The 17,616-nt window shown below is 41.4% G+C and overlaps 1 protein-coding gene across 1 annotated transcript in view; it reads right to left on the bottom strand.

Annotated features, from left to right (window-relative positions):
• Window positions 1–17,616, bottom strand: part of LOC311134865 (uncharacterized protein) — a gene marked incomplete at its 5' end in the record, with an annotated part of 64,292 nt that overhangs the window by 1,932 nt on the left and 44,744 nt on the right. Inside the window, 3 exons of the mRNA XM_084168638.1 lie at window positions 2,993–3,065; window positions 9,511–9,582; window positions 13,136–13,222. Of these exons, the coding sequence (XP_084024764.1) occupies window positions 2,993–3,065; window positions 9,511–9,582; window positions 13,136–13,222 (232 nt within the window). The remainder of the gene's footprint in view (window positions 1–2,992; window positions 3,066–9,510; window positions 9,583–13,135; window positions 13,223–17,616) is intronic.

Here is a 17,616-nt window from a genome sequence, read left to right on the forward strand (position 1 = left end):
GATTGCCGTTTTGGGGCTGCCTGATGCAAAGCAGCATTTAACCCTGTCATGACCAGAGCAGACCACAGGCCGTATGTATCCAGTGTCTCAGAGTAGGAGTGCTGATCTAGGATAAAGTCACCCCTGTCAATGTAATCTTATTCATTGTGATCTAAAAGGCAAAACCAGGGCCGGCCCTAGCCACTAAGCGACATAAGCGACATTAAGCGACATAAGTGACATTAGGAACTCAGTCGCTGTCTCAACTTACTGTTGAGAGTTAGAATAGTAGAATACACAAGGGCAATTCTTAAATTAGGTTGTGCATCAGAAGTTTGTCTCTTGATATGTCAGTCACTCAATTAAACACTCAATTAGCCCATGTCAGCCCCCCCAAAAATGGTTTGGTAAGTTAGTCTAGCCAGCTATCTAAACTTGTAGTAATCATGGTTGAATTACCGACCGGGTGAATTACCCCCCATGGCAAAATTAGTAGAATTGCATGAAATTTGTTATGAATTTGGAAAATCCTCTCTCCGTTATCATATTCGCATCCCACTGGGCACAGACGTCAATTCAACGTCTATTCCACATTGGTTCAATGTAATTTCATTGAAATGACGTGGAAACAACGTTGATTCAACCAGTGTGTGCCCAGTCGGATGGCATAAGTCATGGCAAAATGTGTAGAATTGCAGCAAACTTGCTCAACAAAATGTTGCTTAGGGCCCCCAAAAGGCTGGGGCCGGCCCTGGGATCCTAGATCAGCACTCCTACTCTGAGATGCTTGATAAACACGGCCCCAGGGCACTGTGGGTAAAAACAGGCCAAGGGTAAAGCATCTGAAAATGTTTGTCCGTACACTGTAGCGTCAGAAAGTCATTATCTAATAGCGATATTGTATAACACTCCTGTACATAAACATGAGCATTTCAAAGATCATCTTGTCTGTGTAATCGATGCAAATTTGCGGTTATTGGTTGATTGTGAATATGATACCTTAACAATAGTTGTTTAACAAACTGTGAGCTAAATTCAGCAAGAGTAGCTACTTATATTTCCACAAATGTACATGTCGATGTAAACCAATAAATTACAGGGCAGTTTAAATGAGATAGTGGGTCCATAGAACTTGTTTTCTCTCTCACACAGAGGTGGGCATGGTTAGGATGTGTAACTGATTCTGTTCGTTACTGACAGCTCCTCCTAATGACACTCCCTTACAGCTCTGGTAAACACAGTTAGACAATTACTGCTGCGTGCGTCTGTCTGCTGAGACTCACATCTCTACCTCTCTCTCCTTGTGTGGTTGGGACTGGGGAGAGCTCAGGTTAAGTTTAAACAAACAAACAAATTTGGACTAACTGTTCCTTCACTTATTGTTTTAATCAAATGTTCCTTTGCGATGGTTATGCAGTATCTTTGTTGACTTTAAATATTTTTTACATAAAGCCTTGTGCTGAATGTAGGAGTCTTGTCCAACATGAGTGGGATGGGGACGGCGTTTTAGGGGCCGATGTTAAAATGTCATTAATTCAAAGAGTTGTCCCAGGAGACTGTGGTCTCTTCTTTGGTCCCTTCGAAAACAGAGACAAGGGAAAGAACACCAATCTGCATAGAGGAAGTAGGGTTCAGACAAATGAGTTGCATGGTGGCAACACACCCTTACATTTAGCTAAGCTGTCACACAGTAACAGGAGCACTTGACTGACAGGCCAAATGCCCACCCCTCCCTTCCCTACCCCCCCCACCCTCCCCTCGCTCTCATTGACTCTGAAAGACACAAAAAGGGATTCATAGAGGGGGTCCTTGGCAGAGAGAGCGCAGTCTGCCCATTCTCCTCATTGGCCATATGGGAACATGCTTTTGTGTACAGAGAGAGTGTCTGAAGACAGTGACCCCGAGGGGGTGAATGGTACAGGCTGACTCCTAGCATATGGCTGTCTATACTGGCAGGAGGGCTCCAGAACCAAGGCCTCTGACCTGGCACACCACCACAGGGATCCTGCAGATTTGGGCTGTGTCCCAAATGGCACCCTTTTCCCTATATAATGCACTGCTTTTGACCAGGGCCCATAGTGCTCTGACTAAAAGTAATTCCCTATATAGGGAATAGGGTGCCGTTTGGGATGCAGCCTTAATCATGAATTGCTCCATTGGGCTTCATAGCTTGGTTAGACTCATTAGATGCACTGATCCGCTTCTCCTCGTGCAGAGTGGGCATGCCGGACCACAATGGTCTTTTGTGAGTGTGTTGGCAACGTCCCGCCTTGTCATCTGATGGAGGAGTTTGGTGCTCTGTCTCAGCTCTGACCAAGGTCATTTGGTTTGTGATATTGTTTAGATTGGCTTTCAGACAGTCCCTGAATGCATGCACAATCTGCATCCAGGCCTTCTCTCTCTATGAGTCTGAGTCTGAACCCATATGCCATATCCTGTGTGCAATACCCATTTTAGACTCCTTACAGCTGTCGTAAGGCAACATATGAGCAAGAACAGTAGTTGTAGGCAAACAGTTGTAGGATTGTATTTCTGACACGTGTTTATGGCCTGATATGGTAAACGTATCAGATACGTGTGTTGTATTATGATGATAAAAAAAGTGGAATAAGCTAGTCAGATTGGTGTAATCACTTACTGTAGGTGTTGGTGTAATCACTTACTGTAGGTGTTGGTGTAATCACTTACTGTATGTGTTGGTGTAATCACTTACTGTAGGTGTTGGTGTAATCACTTACTGTATGTGTTGGTGTAATCACTTACTGTAGGTGTTGGTGTAATCACTTACTGTAGGTGTTGGTGTAATCACTTACTGTAGGTGTTGGTGTAATCACTTACTGTATGTGTTGGTGTAATCACTTACTGTAGGTGTTGGTGTAATCACTTACTGTATGTGTTGGTGTAATCACTTACTGTAGGTGTTGGTGTAATCACTTACTGTAGGTGTTGGTGTAATCACTTACTGTATGTGTTGGTGTAATCACTTACTGTAGGTGTTGGTGTAATCACTTACTGTAGGTGTTGATCAGGAGATGGATGATGTAGTGGTGTCCGTGTATAGAGGCCAGGTGAAACGCCGTGTAGCCCTGCCAAACATAACACAACCATCAGTGTTACAACCCTACCAAACAATCACAAACACCAGCAGGTATGTTAGTCCTACCAAACAATCACAAACACCAGCAGGTATGTTAGTCCTACCAAACAATCACAAACACCAGCAGGTATGTTAGTCCTACCAAACAATCACAAACACCAGCAGGTATGTTAGTCCTACCAAACAATCACAAACACCAGCAGGTATGTTAGTCCTACCAACAATCAAAAACACCAGCAGGTATGTTAGTCCTACCAAACAATCACAAACACCAGCAGGTATGTTAGTCCTACCAAACAATCACAAACACCAGCAGGTATGTTAGTCCTACCAAACAATCACAAACACCAGCAGGTATGTTAGTCCTACCAAACAATCACAAACACCAGAAGGTATGTTAGTCCTACCAAACAGACACAAACATCAGTGTTCAAAACATCATATAAGTCATACTGTGTTATGATCAAATCAAGCTCCTCAAAGGTATTTACTCCCATTAAATCACAGCGATTTGGATGTCTGGGTGCATGACACTACCCCAGACGTTCTGGTTATCTCAGAGACCTGGCTGAATTATTTGATTATGGATAAGGATGTTGCCATTGTGGACTACAAAATTTTCAGATGTGATAGACAAAAAAGGGGGGGGAGGGGCGGCTATTTATGTCAAATCTACTCTTATGGCATCATGCTCTCTTAGCTGTTGGTATTATTTCTGATTATTTAATAAAAACCCTTTTCTGGTATCTGAACTAGTTGTGTTAGGAGATCTACATCTTGATTGGCTTACACATGCCTCAGATCAGTTAAAAAATATCTGTCTTGAGTTCAACTTGACTCAGCTGATAATGAAACCCACTCGGATTAATGTAAAAAACCTAGCAAACTCCTCATTGATTGACCTAATCCTGACTAACCGTCCACATAAGTATTTGGCTAGTGGTATTTTTGCAAATAATATCAGCAACCACTGCCCTATTGCTTGCATTAGAGATACCAAATTGAAAAATTCAGACCCTCGTATAATTGTGAAGAGAAAAAATAAATATATATCGCCCCAGGCGTTCCTTCATGACCTATATTATTCTGAGATTTTTTCTACTAGCTGTATACCAGACCATGTATTGGCACTTGAATTTTTCTAATCTATTTTTACCTCTCTGGCTGGTAAACATGACCCTTTCAAGCAACTCAGTCAAAAAACCGAACTAATCCATGGTACACTCCTGTACTCTCAGACCTCCTCTTGATAAGAAATCAAGCCTGGGCCAAGACAAACTGTCTCGTTAGCTGATTGGCAGCTATTTAGGCAATTGAGAAATAGGTGCACTGCCTCAGTTAAACAGGCCAAATCAAACTACTTCTTTAGCACTATGGCAGACTCTGTTAGTGATCCCTCTATATTCAGGAAAACTATTAATTCACTGAAGTGGGGTAATTTTTCTACTTCCCTGCCTAAACAAGTTTTAGACTCCTGCATGATTATTGAAAAAGTGAAGATTTGTGATGCTTTTAATCTGCATTGTTCTCAGCTGGTTTCTTATTTAAAAGAAATGGTGGTCATACTGGTCTTGGTCAGCCAGTTGACTGTTCTTCCCACATACAGCCTCCAGTTGCCTCGATGGATGATCAGTCAACCTCACAGGATTTGGGAAATGGTAGTCAGGTTTTTTTTAGGGGCAACTCACATAAACAGAAGTTATTGCTGCCTTATTAGCTATTGACACCAAGAAGTCATTAGGGGCTGACAATTTGGACCCGTCTTTGCTTAAGTATGCAGTGACCCCCATTGCTGGCTCAGTAACACATGTTTTATTTAACTTTAGTATCAGGAAATATTCTAAAAGTGTGGGAAGCAGCTTTTGTGCTGCCACTCCATAAGAGCAGGGATAGTAGTGATCTCGATAATAATCAACCCATTTCCAGGCTCCCTTGTCATGCGAAAATCCTAGAATCATTGGTCCAGTGGTGTAAAGTACTTAAGTAACAATACTTGAAAGTACTACTTAAGTAGTTTTTATGGGTATCTGTACTTTACTTTACTGTTTATATTTTTGACAACTTTTACTTTTACTCCACTACATTCCTAATGAAAATAATGTACTTTTTACTCCATACAATTTCACTGACACCCAAAAGTACTCGTTACATTTTGAATGCTTAGCAGGACAGGAAAATTGTCTAATTCATGCACTTAAAGAGACAATCCCTGGTCATCCCTACTGCATCTGATCTGGCGGACTCACTAAACACAAATGCTTTGTTTGTAAATGATGTCTGAGTGTTGGAGTGTGCCCCTGGCTATCCGTAAATTAAAAAAACAAGAAAATCGTCCCGTCTGGTTTGCTTAATATAAGGAATTTGAAATGATTTATGCTTTTAATTTGACTTTTGATACTTAATTATATTTTAGGAATTACATTTACTTTTGATACTTAAGTATACTTTTATTCAAGTAGGATTTTACTGACTTTTACTTTTACTTGAGTCATTTTCTATTAAGGTATCTTTACTTTTATGACAATTGGGTACTTTTTCCACCACTGCATTGGTCAACAAACAGCTACATTATTTTCTATCTGTAATTGGTATTCTTAATGTTAATCAATCCGGATTCAGACCTAAACATAGCACCACTACGGCTACCATGCTTGTTGCAAATGATATTGCAAATGCCTTAGATGATAGACAGAATTGTGCTGCCATGTTTGTAGACTTGTCAAAAGCTTTTTATACTGTAGACCATGTTATTCTGTTGAATAAGCTGTCCTCGATAGGGTTGGGTACTGATGCTTGCCAATAATTTCATAATTATCTCAATGACAGAACTCAAGCCATCAAGGTCAAGGGGTCAAATCTGAGTTCCTTGAGTTACATAAAGGGGCCCACTACTGTTTACAATCTATATAAATAACAAACCAAAAAATATTAATTTGTTTGCAGTTGATACAGTGTTGTATTCCATTGCTCCATCGGTTGGCCAAGCCTTTTCACATTTGAAATCAGATTGTCTAGCACTGCAGAGGTCACTATTGGATCTAAAGTCAGTGCTAAATGCAAACAAAACAAAATGCATGCTTTTTTTTCTAGGTCCCATAACCCAGATTTCAATGAATTTATAATGACTAGTTTGAACGGTACACAAATTGAGCAAGGTCCTTCCTAAAAATATCTTGGTATCTGCCTTGATGACAAACTGTCATTTAAAAAACATGTGACTGAGCTGGTGAAGAAGTTGAAGTTGAGGTTTGGTTTCTTTTACAGAAACAAAGCATGTCTGACTTTTGTTAATAGGAAGGAAATTGTCCAGGCCACTTTTATGTATATTTTAGATTATGTGGATATTATCTATATGCATGCAGCAGCATCTAAACTTAAACCACCAGATGCTGTTTTCCATTGTGCCCTTAGGTTTATTACTGGTGATGCTTATAGAACTCACCATTGTGTTTTGTATCAAAATGTGGGATGGGCCTCTTTGTATGTAAGGAGAGAGCAGCATTTTCTTGTGTTTATTTACAAAGCACTCATGCAGAAACTTCCTATGTATCTATCATCATTCATTCAATTTAGACTTACAAATTACCAAACCCGGTCATAGGCCCCTTCGGTCTCCACAGAGTTGGGTAAAGCTGCTTGTAGTTTTTTTGAGCCCTTTATGTAGAACAACTCACAGAGATCTCTGAAATTAGATGTTCTAGTCCCCCTGGGTCAGTTCAGAGTAATGATCGGAGACCTCTATGTTAATAAATGTGTCTGTTTTTCTTAATGTGTTTTGTAATTTTGTATATTGTATGTTGTATATATGTTTTTTTGTACTGTATATATGCAGGGCTCATCTGAAAAAGAGACCCTAGTCTTAGTATGACTTCCCTGTCAAAATAAAGGTTTAATAATGAGTGGATAAAGTATGAGGAGGATATTGGAGTGCTTTCCTGATCCTCATTGTGGATTGTGAACCTTAGCGTAATTTATTTGTAACCAGTTATTAAAACCGGAAGGTCTCGCAGTCTGTCTATCTGTACATTCAGATATCATCACTAACCGGATGACACTTCATGCTTTGACGTGAGGAATCTTTGTATTTATTCTGTCTGTCTGATTCGCAGAACCTGCTGTGGGCTACCACGCTTGTCATTTGTACACATTAACACTGATCTCCCCCACCGGACACACTGTCATTCACATTGAGTTCTTCTCTGGTGTCACTATCATACAAACACAGTGCTCAAAAACTTGACAATTTGTTTTCTGTCAGAGAGAAGTTAAGTGACAGTACCGAAATGTGGGGGGAGATTTTGATGTCAGTATTGATTAGAGTAATGGGTCTGTATGAAGCGCTGCGACACAGTCATGCTAAACTCTTATCAAAACAGAGACATATTGGGCCCAGGAGACTCTTTGATATGCAGTACATCTATGAAGCTTTCAGACAAGCTGAAACATTGTACTGTCACTTCATTGTCCTCTGTGTTTCTATCTTGTCACTTTCCTTCCAAACAAGTCTTAAATACATTTATCCCATTGTCTACTGAAAATATGTGTGGATGGATGGCAGCAAAGTAAGAGCATCGATATTGTTTTAGCAGATAATAAATAAAAATATAATATAAGCGCATGCTGTACATAAACTTAATGCATACACACTTAACACACTGCGTGAGTATGTATTGTGAGGTCTACATTTATCTGGGTATTCATATATGTGGGGCGGCAGGTAGCCTAGAATTTAAGAGCGTTGGGCCAGTAACCGAAAGGTCGCTGGTTCGAATCCCCGAGCCGATTAGGTGAAACATCGGTCCATGTGCCCTTGAGCAAGGCACTTAACCCTAATTGATCCTGCTAGTTGCTCTGTATAAGAGCAACTGCTGAATGACTAAAATGTATTAATGTGGCTAAAAGAAAAACAGTACATCTATGTGTGGAGGCTCTAGATACTGTATGCTCCTTTTGCAAGGTAAAGGAGAACCCCTTTTACCTCTACATTTGACTTAAATGGCCTTAAATTAGGTATTTCACATTTGCTGAAAGGTCAAAGTCCCTTTAATGTGTTCAAATGTACTTTAGATCAAGGACAAATGGCATTAAACTAGGGTGTCAAGGGTGTAGGGTGAGATCAAGGTATGTGAACTCAGCGGGAATCCAACTCTGTTGTTGGCTGATAAGCTGGTTTTGTAACATGTCCAAGACAACCCATAAGCTATTGAATGAAAAACACACTCAGCACTCTATTTTTGTCTGGTGCTACTTTGGCGCAAGTGCCAAACGCACATCAGTTTGCAATTTCAGCATGTAAAAACTGGCACTCTGGCGTGTTTCACCCCATGTGCCAGGTTCAGCATTTTACCTGTCTAATATCGGTTGTGCTGAGGTGGGAGGGGTGGCAATATTTGAGGTGTGTCCTTGAAAACAAGCAGCAAAACTGTGAGCGGACATCCCCTTTTAACCTATGTATTGTGTAGGCCTACAATATTTTAGCCAGCTCCTGTTTTGGACTTGCGTAAAACCCCCTCCATGAATGCTATTTCCATATTGAAGCCATGCAGTTATGCTTCTTACAATGTGGACTGCAAACATGTCAACATATTTAGCAAAGATGGGATGGCCTAGATACATTTTATTATTTAGTTTCTGTAGGCTATTTAACAAACTAGGCTATAATGGACTAACATTCGAATTGGAGTTGATGACAACGCAGTACATAAAATACCATAAATACACAACTTGAAACAACCACATATTTAGCCATGGAGCACGATCTGAGGGATCAAGCCTCGATACACCTACAACTTATTTTTTAAATCAAAACCCAGCCCTTTCGCGCCACCGCCAGCTACTGCGCCCATAATTCCGGTTGTGAAAATAGCAAAAACATTTTCTGACATAACCCCGAACCTATAGTGCTACCGCCAGGGCCGCCATTGTGTTAATTCTGTTAAAATAGAGCCCTCAGAGTCCACTGACAAACAGGGAGATGATCTAAACAGACCCAGAATACCCTCTCCTTTCAAAGATACTGTACATGCTAACTTTGCCAACTCAGAGTACAATTTATTGTTCATTCTGATTGTGGACACAAGCCATATTTGATAATACTTAATTCAATGACCCAATGTAACTTGGCGCCACCCCTCTTCTAAACCTATTTGTTGGATGCCTATGGTGGGCAGACTGGAATTGGCTTCCTTCTGTATGCCTGTTCGTATGAGTCCTCCAGTCCAAACTCCCTTTCTCCACCCACATGTGATGAGGGAATATCACTCTAAGGCCCTATTCCCACTACGAGATATGAAGAAGAGTCTGAGGAGCGGGGTGGCGAAAGAGAATTATACTCTTCAATTCACAAGGCGTGACAGCTCTCCTTTACCATATTCATGACCGCTACAGTATGGACTCATTTCAAAGGTGTATTAGAATATTAGAATAAGTCTTACCCCCTGAAGAGGAGAGCATGTCGCCAGCCAAATCGCCAGGCATGGAGGAGACCAGAGGAATAGAGAGAAAATCTGAGAACATCAGAGTTAGAGGCACAACCTAATTTCACACTACCACTGCAGGTCATTTGGCTCAGTGAATTGTTTGTCAATGCTCAATTCATATGAAACGCATACAGCAGCCATAGGGCTATTCATATTTCTAGCATTTTCCTATATATGTTTAACGGTACTTGCCACAGCGAGGTAAGGGACTACTTACAGTGAGGGAAAAAAGTATTTGATCCCCTGCTGATTTTGTACATTTTCCCACTGACAAAGAAATGATCAGTCTATAATTTTAATGGTAGGTTTATTTGAACAGTGAGAGACAGAATAACAACAAAAAAATCCAGAAAAACGCATGTCAAAAATGTTATAAATTGATTTGCATTTTAATGAGGGAAATAAGTATTTGACCCCCTCTCAATTAGAAAGATTTCTGGCTCCCAGGTGTTTTTTATACAGGTAACGAGCTGAGATTAGGAGCACACTCTTAAAGGGAGTGCTCCTAATCTCAGCTTGTTACCTGTATAAAAGACACCTGTCCACAGAAGCAATCAATCAATCAGATTCCAAACTCTCCACCATGGCCAAGACCAAAGAGCTCTCCAAGGATGTCAGGGACAAGATTGTAGACCTACACAAGGCTGGAATGGGCTACAAGACCATCGCCAAGCAGCTTGGTGAGAAGGTTTGCAACGCCAGGGTTGTGGGTTCGATTCCCACGGGGGGCCAGTATGAAAAAAATTAAATAATGTATGCACTCACTAACTGTAAGTCGCTCTGGATAAGAGCGTCTGCTAAATGACTAAAATGTAAATGTGATGTAAATGTGACAACAGTTGGTTATTCGCAAATGGAAGAAACACAAAAGACCTGTCAATCTCCCTCAGCCTGGGGCTCCATGCAAGGTCTCACCTCGTGGAGTTGCAATGATCATGAGAACGGTGAGGAATCAGCCCAGAACTACACGGGAGGATCTTGTCAATGATCTCAAGGCAGCTGGGACCATAGTCACCAAGAAAACAATTGGTAACACACTACGCCGTGAAGGACTGAAGTCCTGCAGCGCCCGCAAGGTCCCCCTGCTCAAGAAAGCACATATACAGGCCCGTCTGAAGTTTGCCAATGAACATCTGAATGATTCAGAGGAGAACTGGGTGAAAGTGTTGTGGTCAGATGAGACCAAAATCGAGCTCTTTTGCATCAACTCAACTCGCTGTGTTTGGAGGAGGAGGATTGCTGCCTATGACCCCAAGAACACCATCCCCACCGTCAAACATGGAGGTGGAAACATTATGCTTTGGGGGTGTTTTTCTGCTAAGGGGACAGGACAACTTCACCGCATCAAAGGGACGATGGACGGGGCCATGTACCGTCAAATCTTGGGTGAGAACCTCCTTCCCTCAGCCAGGGCATTGAAAATGGGTCGTGGATGGGTATTCCAGCATGGCAATGACCAAAAACACACAGCCAAGGCAACAAAGGAGTGGCTCAAGAAGAAGCACATTAAGGTCCTGGAGTGGCCTAGCCAGTCTCCAGACCTTAATCCCATAGAAAATCTGTGGAGGGAGCTGAAGGTTTGAGTTGCCAAACATCAGCCTTGAAACCTTAATGACTTGGAGAAGATCTGCAAAGAGGAGTGGGACAAAATCCCTCCTGAGATGTGTGCAAACCTGGTGGCCAACTACAAGAAACGTCTGACCTCTGTGATTGCCAACAAGGGTTTTGCCATCAAGTACTAAGTCATGTTTTGCAGAGGGGTCAGATACTTATTTCCCTCATTAAAATGAATATCAATTAATAACATTTTTGACATGCGTTTTTCTGGATTTTTTTGTTGTTATTCTGTCTCTCACTGTTCAAATAAACCTACCATTAAAATTATAGACTGATCATGTCTTTGTCAGTGGGCAAACATACAAAATCAGCAGGGGATCAAATACTTTTTTCCCTCACTGTACATGCTGTGTAGAGATGGTGAGGATTGTGTGTCATAGGAAGACGTGGGTGGTAAGAAAATAGCAAATTAGTATTTCATCTGGTTCACAATGTCATTTTTCAAAGAGGTATATAAAATAAAATAAAAATCTGCACTAAGATGACAATGGACAATGCTACATCTACGAGATGCATTGCATGTCAACATTGTGTGTCCTCCCTTGCAAGTTCAGCTTCTTCTATTCTACTGAGCCATTTACTTTATGTTTGTACTCTTATCTTTTATTCATTCTTATTGCTGTTGCATTGTCGAGAAGAAACCGAAGTATTTCGTTGGACGGCGTAAACCATGTGTATCCCGAACATACGACTAATAAAACTTGAATATTGAAACTTGAAACTAGCTAATTGACAGTGTTAGCTCTTAATGTCAGATGAAAGTTGACTTATTGTAGGGGATAACACACATACATAGATACACCCACATGAAATTGATTAGCAGCTAAATAAAAAGCTACAAAAGCCTCTAAACTGCCTCCAGTGTATGGAGTGTGTTAAGTGAATCCAACGGTTTCTTAGCTCTTAATGCAAGTCTATGCATTATTGATTTTTGATTTGCTTTCTGCTCAGTTGCGAAGCCATTTTATCAGAGCCATTACCCCCCGTAACGATTAGAGACAAAAAGTTAATTATGTAATTATAGAGCCAATAACTGACTTGTCTGGTTTATTTTGCTCTGGTGGGGCTTAAACATTATCTCCTGTGTGTGCACATCACATCATAACCAGGCAGCGGGCTGTGAGGAGAGGAGATTAACACTTAGAGAGGCAGACACTAAATTGAATTCTCCAGGCCCATGGCTGTCTGGGAAGCCATTAAGTAATCACAACATTGCCCCCTCGAATCAATCCACCACCTGCCCGCCTCTGCCGCCTCTCTGCACACAAGACAGGCAGGGTGTGTGTGTGTGTGTGTGTCAGGTGTTATGATTACAATTTGTATTGACTGTGAAGGCAAACTTAGCCCCGGGCTGAGAAAAGAACACAACTCTCTCAGTGAATGTCAAAATCTGCCCCAAAATGAATTACAAAAAGAGTGTGATTGATAAAAGAGAAAATAGCGTTTTGAAAATAACAAAATAACAGAAAACAAACACAGTGAATATTTCACAGTATTTAACCAGGCAGGGATATGACATTGAGAGAAGATCCTCATGAGTTAGGCCTACAGTAAGTAACACTTAACTGGTATTTATTTAGTGTTGCACATTAGAGACTGCCAATTGCTTGGAGGTAAGGGAGGTGTAAGTAGTTCACTCTGTCAAACAAGCAGCCCAGAGTTGAAGAGAAGCTCCTCAGACTAATGAAGCCTTTGGACTAAAACACCACAGGGAGACTGGAGTATAACCTCAGGGCAGGAATCTTACTAAAGGAGTATAGTCAAAACACACAAAGAGTGTGTGTGTGTGTGTGTGTGTGTGTGTGTGTGTGGGTGGTGAACAATTGACAGACATAGAAAATGGTAACTGTGTGAGGAGATGCGGTAGCTGTGGTCTGTATGAGGTGGAGTAAGGAGTCAGTGTGAACTATGTGTCATTGACCTGTACAGCCTGACACCACCTGTCACCGCGGCGATCGCTCACCAATCTGATGTTGACGTTCATGCCAGCGCGAACCATCATGTCCACTGCCTCCACGCGGCCCTGCTTGGCTGTCCAGTGGAGCGTCGTCTGAGAACACACACAGAGGGAGGGGAGAGGAGGGGCCAGTCAATCAACACTCAAACTGCTTCTGCACATACATACACCCGCAATGACTGACTGACTGAAATCCCAACTTCAGGAATGTAATAATGTTATCATGCACTGATGTCAATGGGAAATGTGTGAGGAGGTTTGAGGCTAATTTAAAGCCCCCATGCAGTCTTTTTAATTAAGTGTTTAAATCATCACTGTGTGTGTTTATTTCATGAAAATAACTCAAAATATATTTTTTATCATTTATTTCCCTGAGCTTCCTTTTGCCATTGAAATGCTCAGTTTGATCATGTGGGGCCGTGTTGATACACATTTAAATATATTTATATACACAGCCCTGTCTAGATTTTTACCCCTTCAAAGTAGGAGGATACATATGCAAATAAAAGATGACTGGTCATTGGTCAGAATAATCAGATCAGATTGTGATGTCATGCTGTGGGCCAAAATCTCCATCCCACCTGAACAGGCTGAAATTCCAAACCTTTTTTTAAAGCTTACACTAAAAGGGCATTATCCACATTTTCACAATTTCAGAGTGTTATTTCGACCTCATAGTGTGGAAATCATTTTTTTTTTAAATGCCCTTTTATATAAAATCTCCCTTTGAATTGAATTCATGCCTAATTTGCCTAAACAGATTTGGCTTTGAAGAATGGCACTGTGTCTGCTCTGTAATAAGCTGGCTAATTCGGCCCAATGATGAGTTTATTGATGCCTTACTAAAGAGCTAGATCCAAGGACAGGTGTCCCTATTATATCTAGTTTGTAGGACTGAACGGGTCCTAATCACGTTATTTCATATATTATAGGGAATCTACGGGAAACTAGCTACACAATTAGGGAACACAACACTCTTATGCGAGAGACAGAAGAACAAATGTAGTACACACGCCACACACACACACACACACACACACACACACACACACACACACACACACACACACACACACACACACACACACACACACACACACACACACACACACACACACACACACACACACACACACACACACACACACACACACACACACACACACACACACACACACACACACACACACAGTAATTGAAGCCCATCTATGATCTTGATGTTTAATGCTATACTTACAAACTTCATGTCCAATTTATGGGGCGAGAACAAAAACAAAACGAAAGATAGGAAGGTTTAGTGTATGATCACTGTTCTAAACATTATAACAATTGCAAGTGTTAGTCACAATGTAAAACATGGTGGGTATCTCTTTGTATTGTTATGTTCCGATTCTAGCTCTGTTCTGCCTTTCTCCAGAGCAGACATTCTTATTGTCCGAATGGATGTATTTATGTAGAAACGGGACATTAACCATTCCCCTCCATCCACATTCGCAGTCAAAGCACATCAAAGTAGGGAGAGAGAAGAGGAGAGGAGAGAGGAGGAGAGGGGAGAGGAGAGGCATGCTTTGATGTGTTCACTCTCTGACATGTCCGTTCATTGACACCTTTGGGCCTATTCTGTTCAGATTTGACATGGGTTCAAACTAAACCCTTAAAACAACCAGAGTTTCCCGTAATCTTCTTTTTAAGAAGATAGTCCCTAAAGAGAATGTAGGGAACTTTAGTAACAGTAAATTTCCCTGTCCCTCTGAACTGATTCTTTGTATCTTTTAACACTGTCAAAAACCTGTACGGTGTGTGCTTCCACCTCATCTGACCCCGCATCCCTTTCAAAAGGACACAGAGTGTCAATGCTACCCTGGTCTTCTCTAGCCCGGCCCACTCCCTACCAACCTCACACTGTCACTACCATGTTGCGGTACAGTAAATTAGATTAAACAAATAGAACATTGTTTTCCACTGCTTTCCAAGTGTTTAATTATCTCTCACCAATGTTTTTCATTCAGCCAACAACCGAGAGCGTGAAAATCTAGCAGGAACCAATGTCTGATGGGGAAAATAGAGTGTGTTGTGTCGGCGGGATAGCTAATGGTAGTTATTTTGGTACCTGCAGCAGCCCCTGCAGTGTGTGTGTGTGTGTGTGTGTGTGTGTGTGTGTGTGTGTGTGTGTGTGTGTGTGTGTGTGTGTGTGTGTGTGTGTGTGTGTGTGTGCGTGTGTTAATGTAGACTGACCACTGCGCCCAACGAGGTGGGATGCTGCCAAGCTGCTTTAACAGGCCTGGTTTCATTAGAAGGTGCTAACCGAGCTCTGTGATGCCCGTTAGGGTTCATCCATCTCTCAGTCAGACTGTTTGGCCTCCCCAACGCTCCAGACACAAACTGATTAAAAACCTTTCTCCATCCAGGTCAGGAGCTATTGTCACTCATCATGTTACAATGAGCAACTGTGACCAATCTCTGACTGTCCACTTTACACTGACCATTACTAAAATGGAAATGTGTTAAACATTTTAAATGATACAATTAGTGATGAAACACGTAGCTACTATATACAATTCAATCCAACAGTCTCATATTATACTGCTTACAACAGTACCAGAAAAGCTATAAACATGCCCCTAGTTAGTTACTATAATAACACACTCCGTACTGCATTACCTTGTGCATATTTACTGTCACCATAAGGTATACTTTGTTTTAAATCAGGCCCATGAATAGAGAGAGAAGCATTCTGGGAGGTATCTGCCAAGCATCATGGGACAGTTTGACAACAGTGACCCCGTTCAAACTGGCAACTGCCATCCGACCATCTGCTACCATCAGATTGGTATCTGTGGCCCTTTACTGGGTGGTATTCTGGTATAGAGACGAACAACAAAACCAGTTCCTAATGCCCCTCTGAAAGCAGCAGGAAAAAGTACATCAAAAAGGCGTAAATTCTGCTTCTTCCGTTTTGATCAAGTGAAGCATGCAAAGAAATGTAATGCTCTCAAGTGGCAAGGGTTTACACCATTGATGTTGTTACTTCTGCATGGTGTGGCCCATGGAGCTGATGGGGGGATGCGGGGGGCACACAAACTGACTGATGGAGGGAGAGTTTTAGGAGAGGCCAAATGGATGAGGTCTTTTGCTTTGCAGCCTTTCAATAGGCAGCTTAGCACTTGTCTATGCAGTCTCACTCAATGCTGTGTGAAATTCCAGCTTTGGCTTCAGCAGTTTCCTTTCAAAGCCGGACTGCGACATTAGGCTACCATATGCGCTGCTGGTTGAAACATTCTCAACAGACAGACCTCAACAAGGTTTTCATAACAAGTGAAATAATGCCTTTGTGTTGTAGCATACTGGTGTACAGACAGTTATTTTAGAGAACGTATTGGTTGGGGTTAAACTAAACCGAATGGTTAGTTTGTGTAGTTAACTGTTGCATCTTGTGTATTCTTGTTTTTTAAAGACAATGACTGTGAAATTCTGTGTTTTAACACACAAAAAGCCCCCCCCCAATAATAAAATAAATAAAAAAAGCACACCCCAAATTATGGAATTGTTTCATTCTGTGCAAATATTATCTGTAGCTCTCATCTAGCAAAGACGGCATGGCGGTACATGTCTGCCTTCAGGCAGTGAAAGCTGTGTGTTTGCTCAACTATTAATTACCATGCAATTACAATATCATTACACATCCTGATCAACTGGGCTCCGGCACCATGCGGGTCCCAAATGGCATCCTAGTCTCAATATAGCCCTATGGGCCCTCTTCAAAAGTAGTGCATTATATAGGGAATAGGGTGCCACTTGGGATTAGCCCATGTCTATAAAGTGAGCTAAACTCTGTGGATACAGTAATTAGCATGGATTCTCTGGCCCATCACACTGACTGACCGCTAATATTAAACAAAAACACAGACGCCTGAAGAACACAAAAACAAAGAGGCTTGATAAAAATAACCAGCCCTGTCTGGTCGGGAAAAATACGCTGTGTATGTAGGACAGCATGTGTTTATTTATCGGTGTGTGTGTGTGTGTGTGTGTGTGTGTGTGACTGTAGGATGATAGGGAGAACCAAGGCCTGTCAAAATATATGAAGGGCATGTTTGCATGCCTTGCAAAACAATGCCAGCTTTTTGTTTGTTTTGTAGATAAACATGCCAGAAATTGGACATCCGTGTGAATCCCATTTAGTATACTTCTGAATTAATTATCTTCCTGTTTTAAAGAACAGCGAGACACCCAACCTTTGACACTGCCAGCGCTCTACATCTTTCACCAAGAGAGTAAGACGGGTGAAAGAGCACTATGTATTATCAATGCTTAGCTAATTAAAATAAAAGTAATGGGGAGGTTTGGTTTTAGCTGTAAGCCAACAGCAAAATTAGTTGATCTGTACAGAAAGGAGGCACAGGGACAAAATAATAATATAACTACTCACCCTCTTTGTTTCAAGCAGAAGGTTAACAGAAAGAACACAGTTGTAGAATAGTCATCAG

The sequence above is a fragment of the Coregonus lavaretus genome, assembly GCF_964263955.1.
Source record: "Coregonus lavaretus genome assembly, chromosome: 9".
Classification (NCBI taxonomy): domain Eukaryota; kingdom Metazoa; phylum Chordata; class Actinopteri; order Salmoniformes; family Salmonidae; genus Coregonus; species Coregonus lavaretus.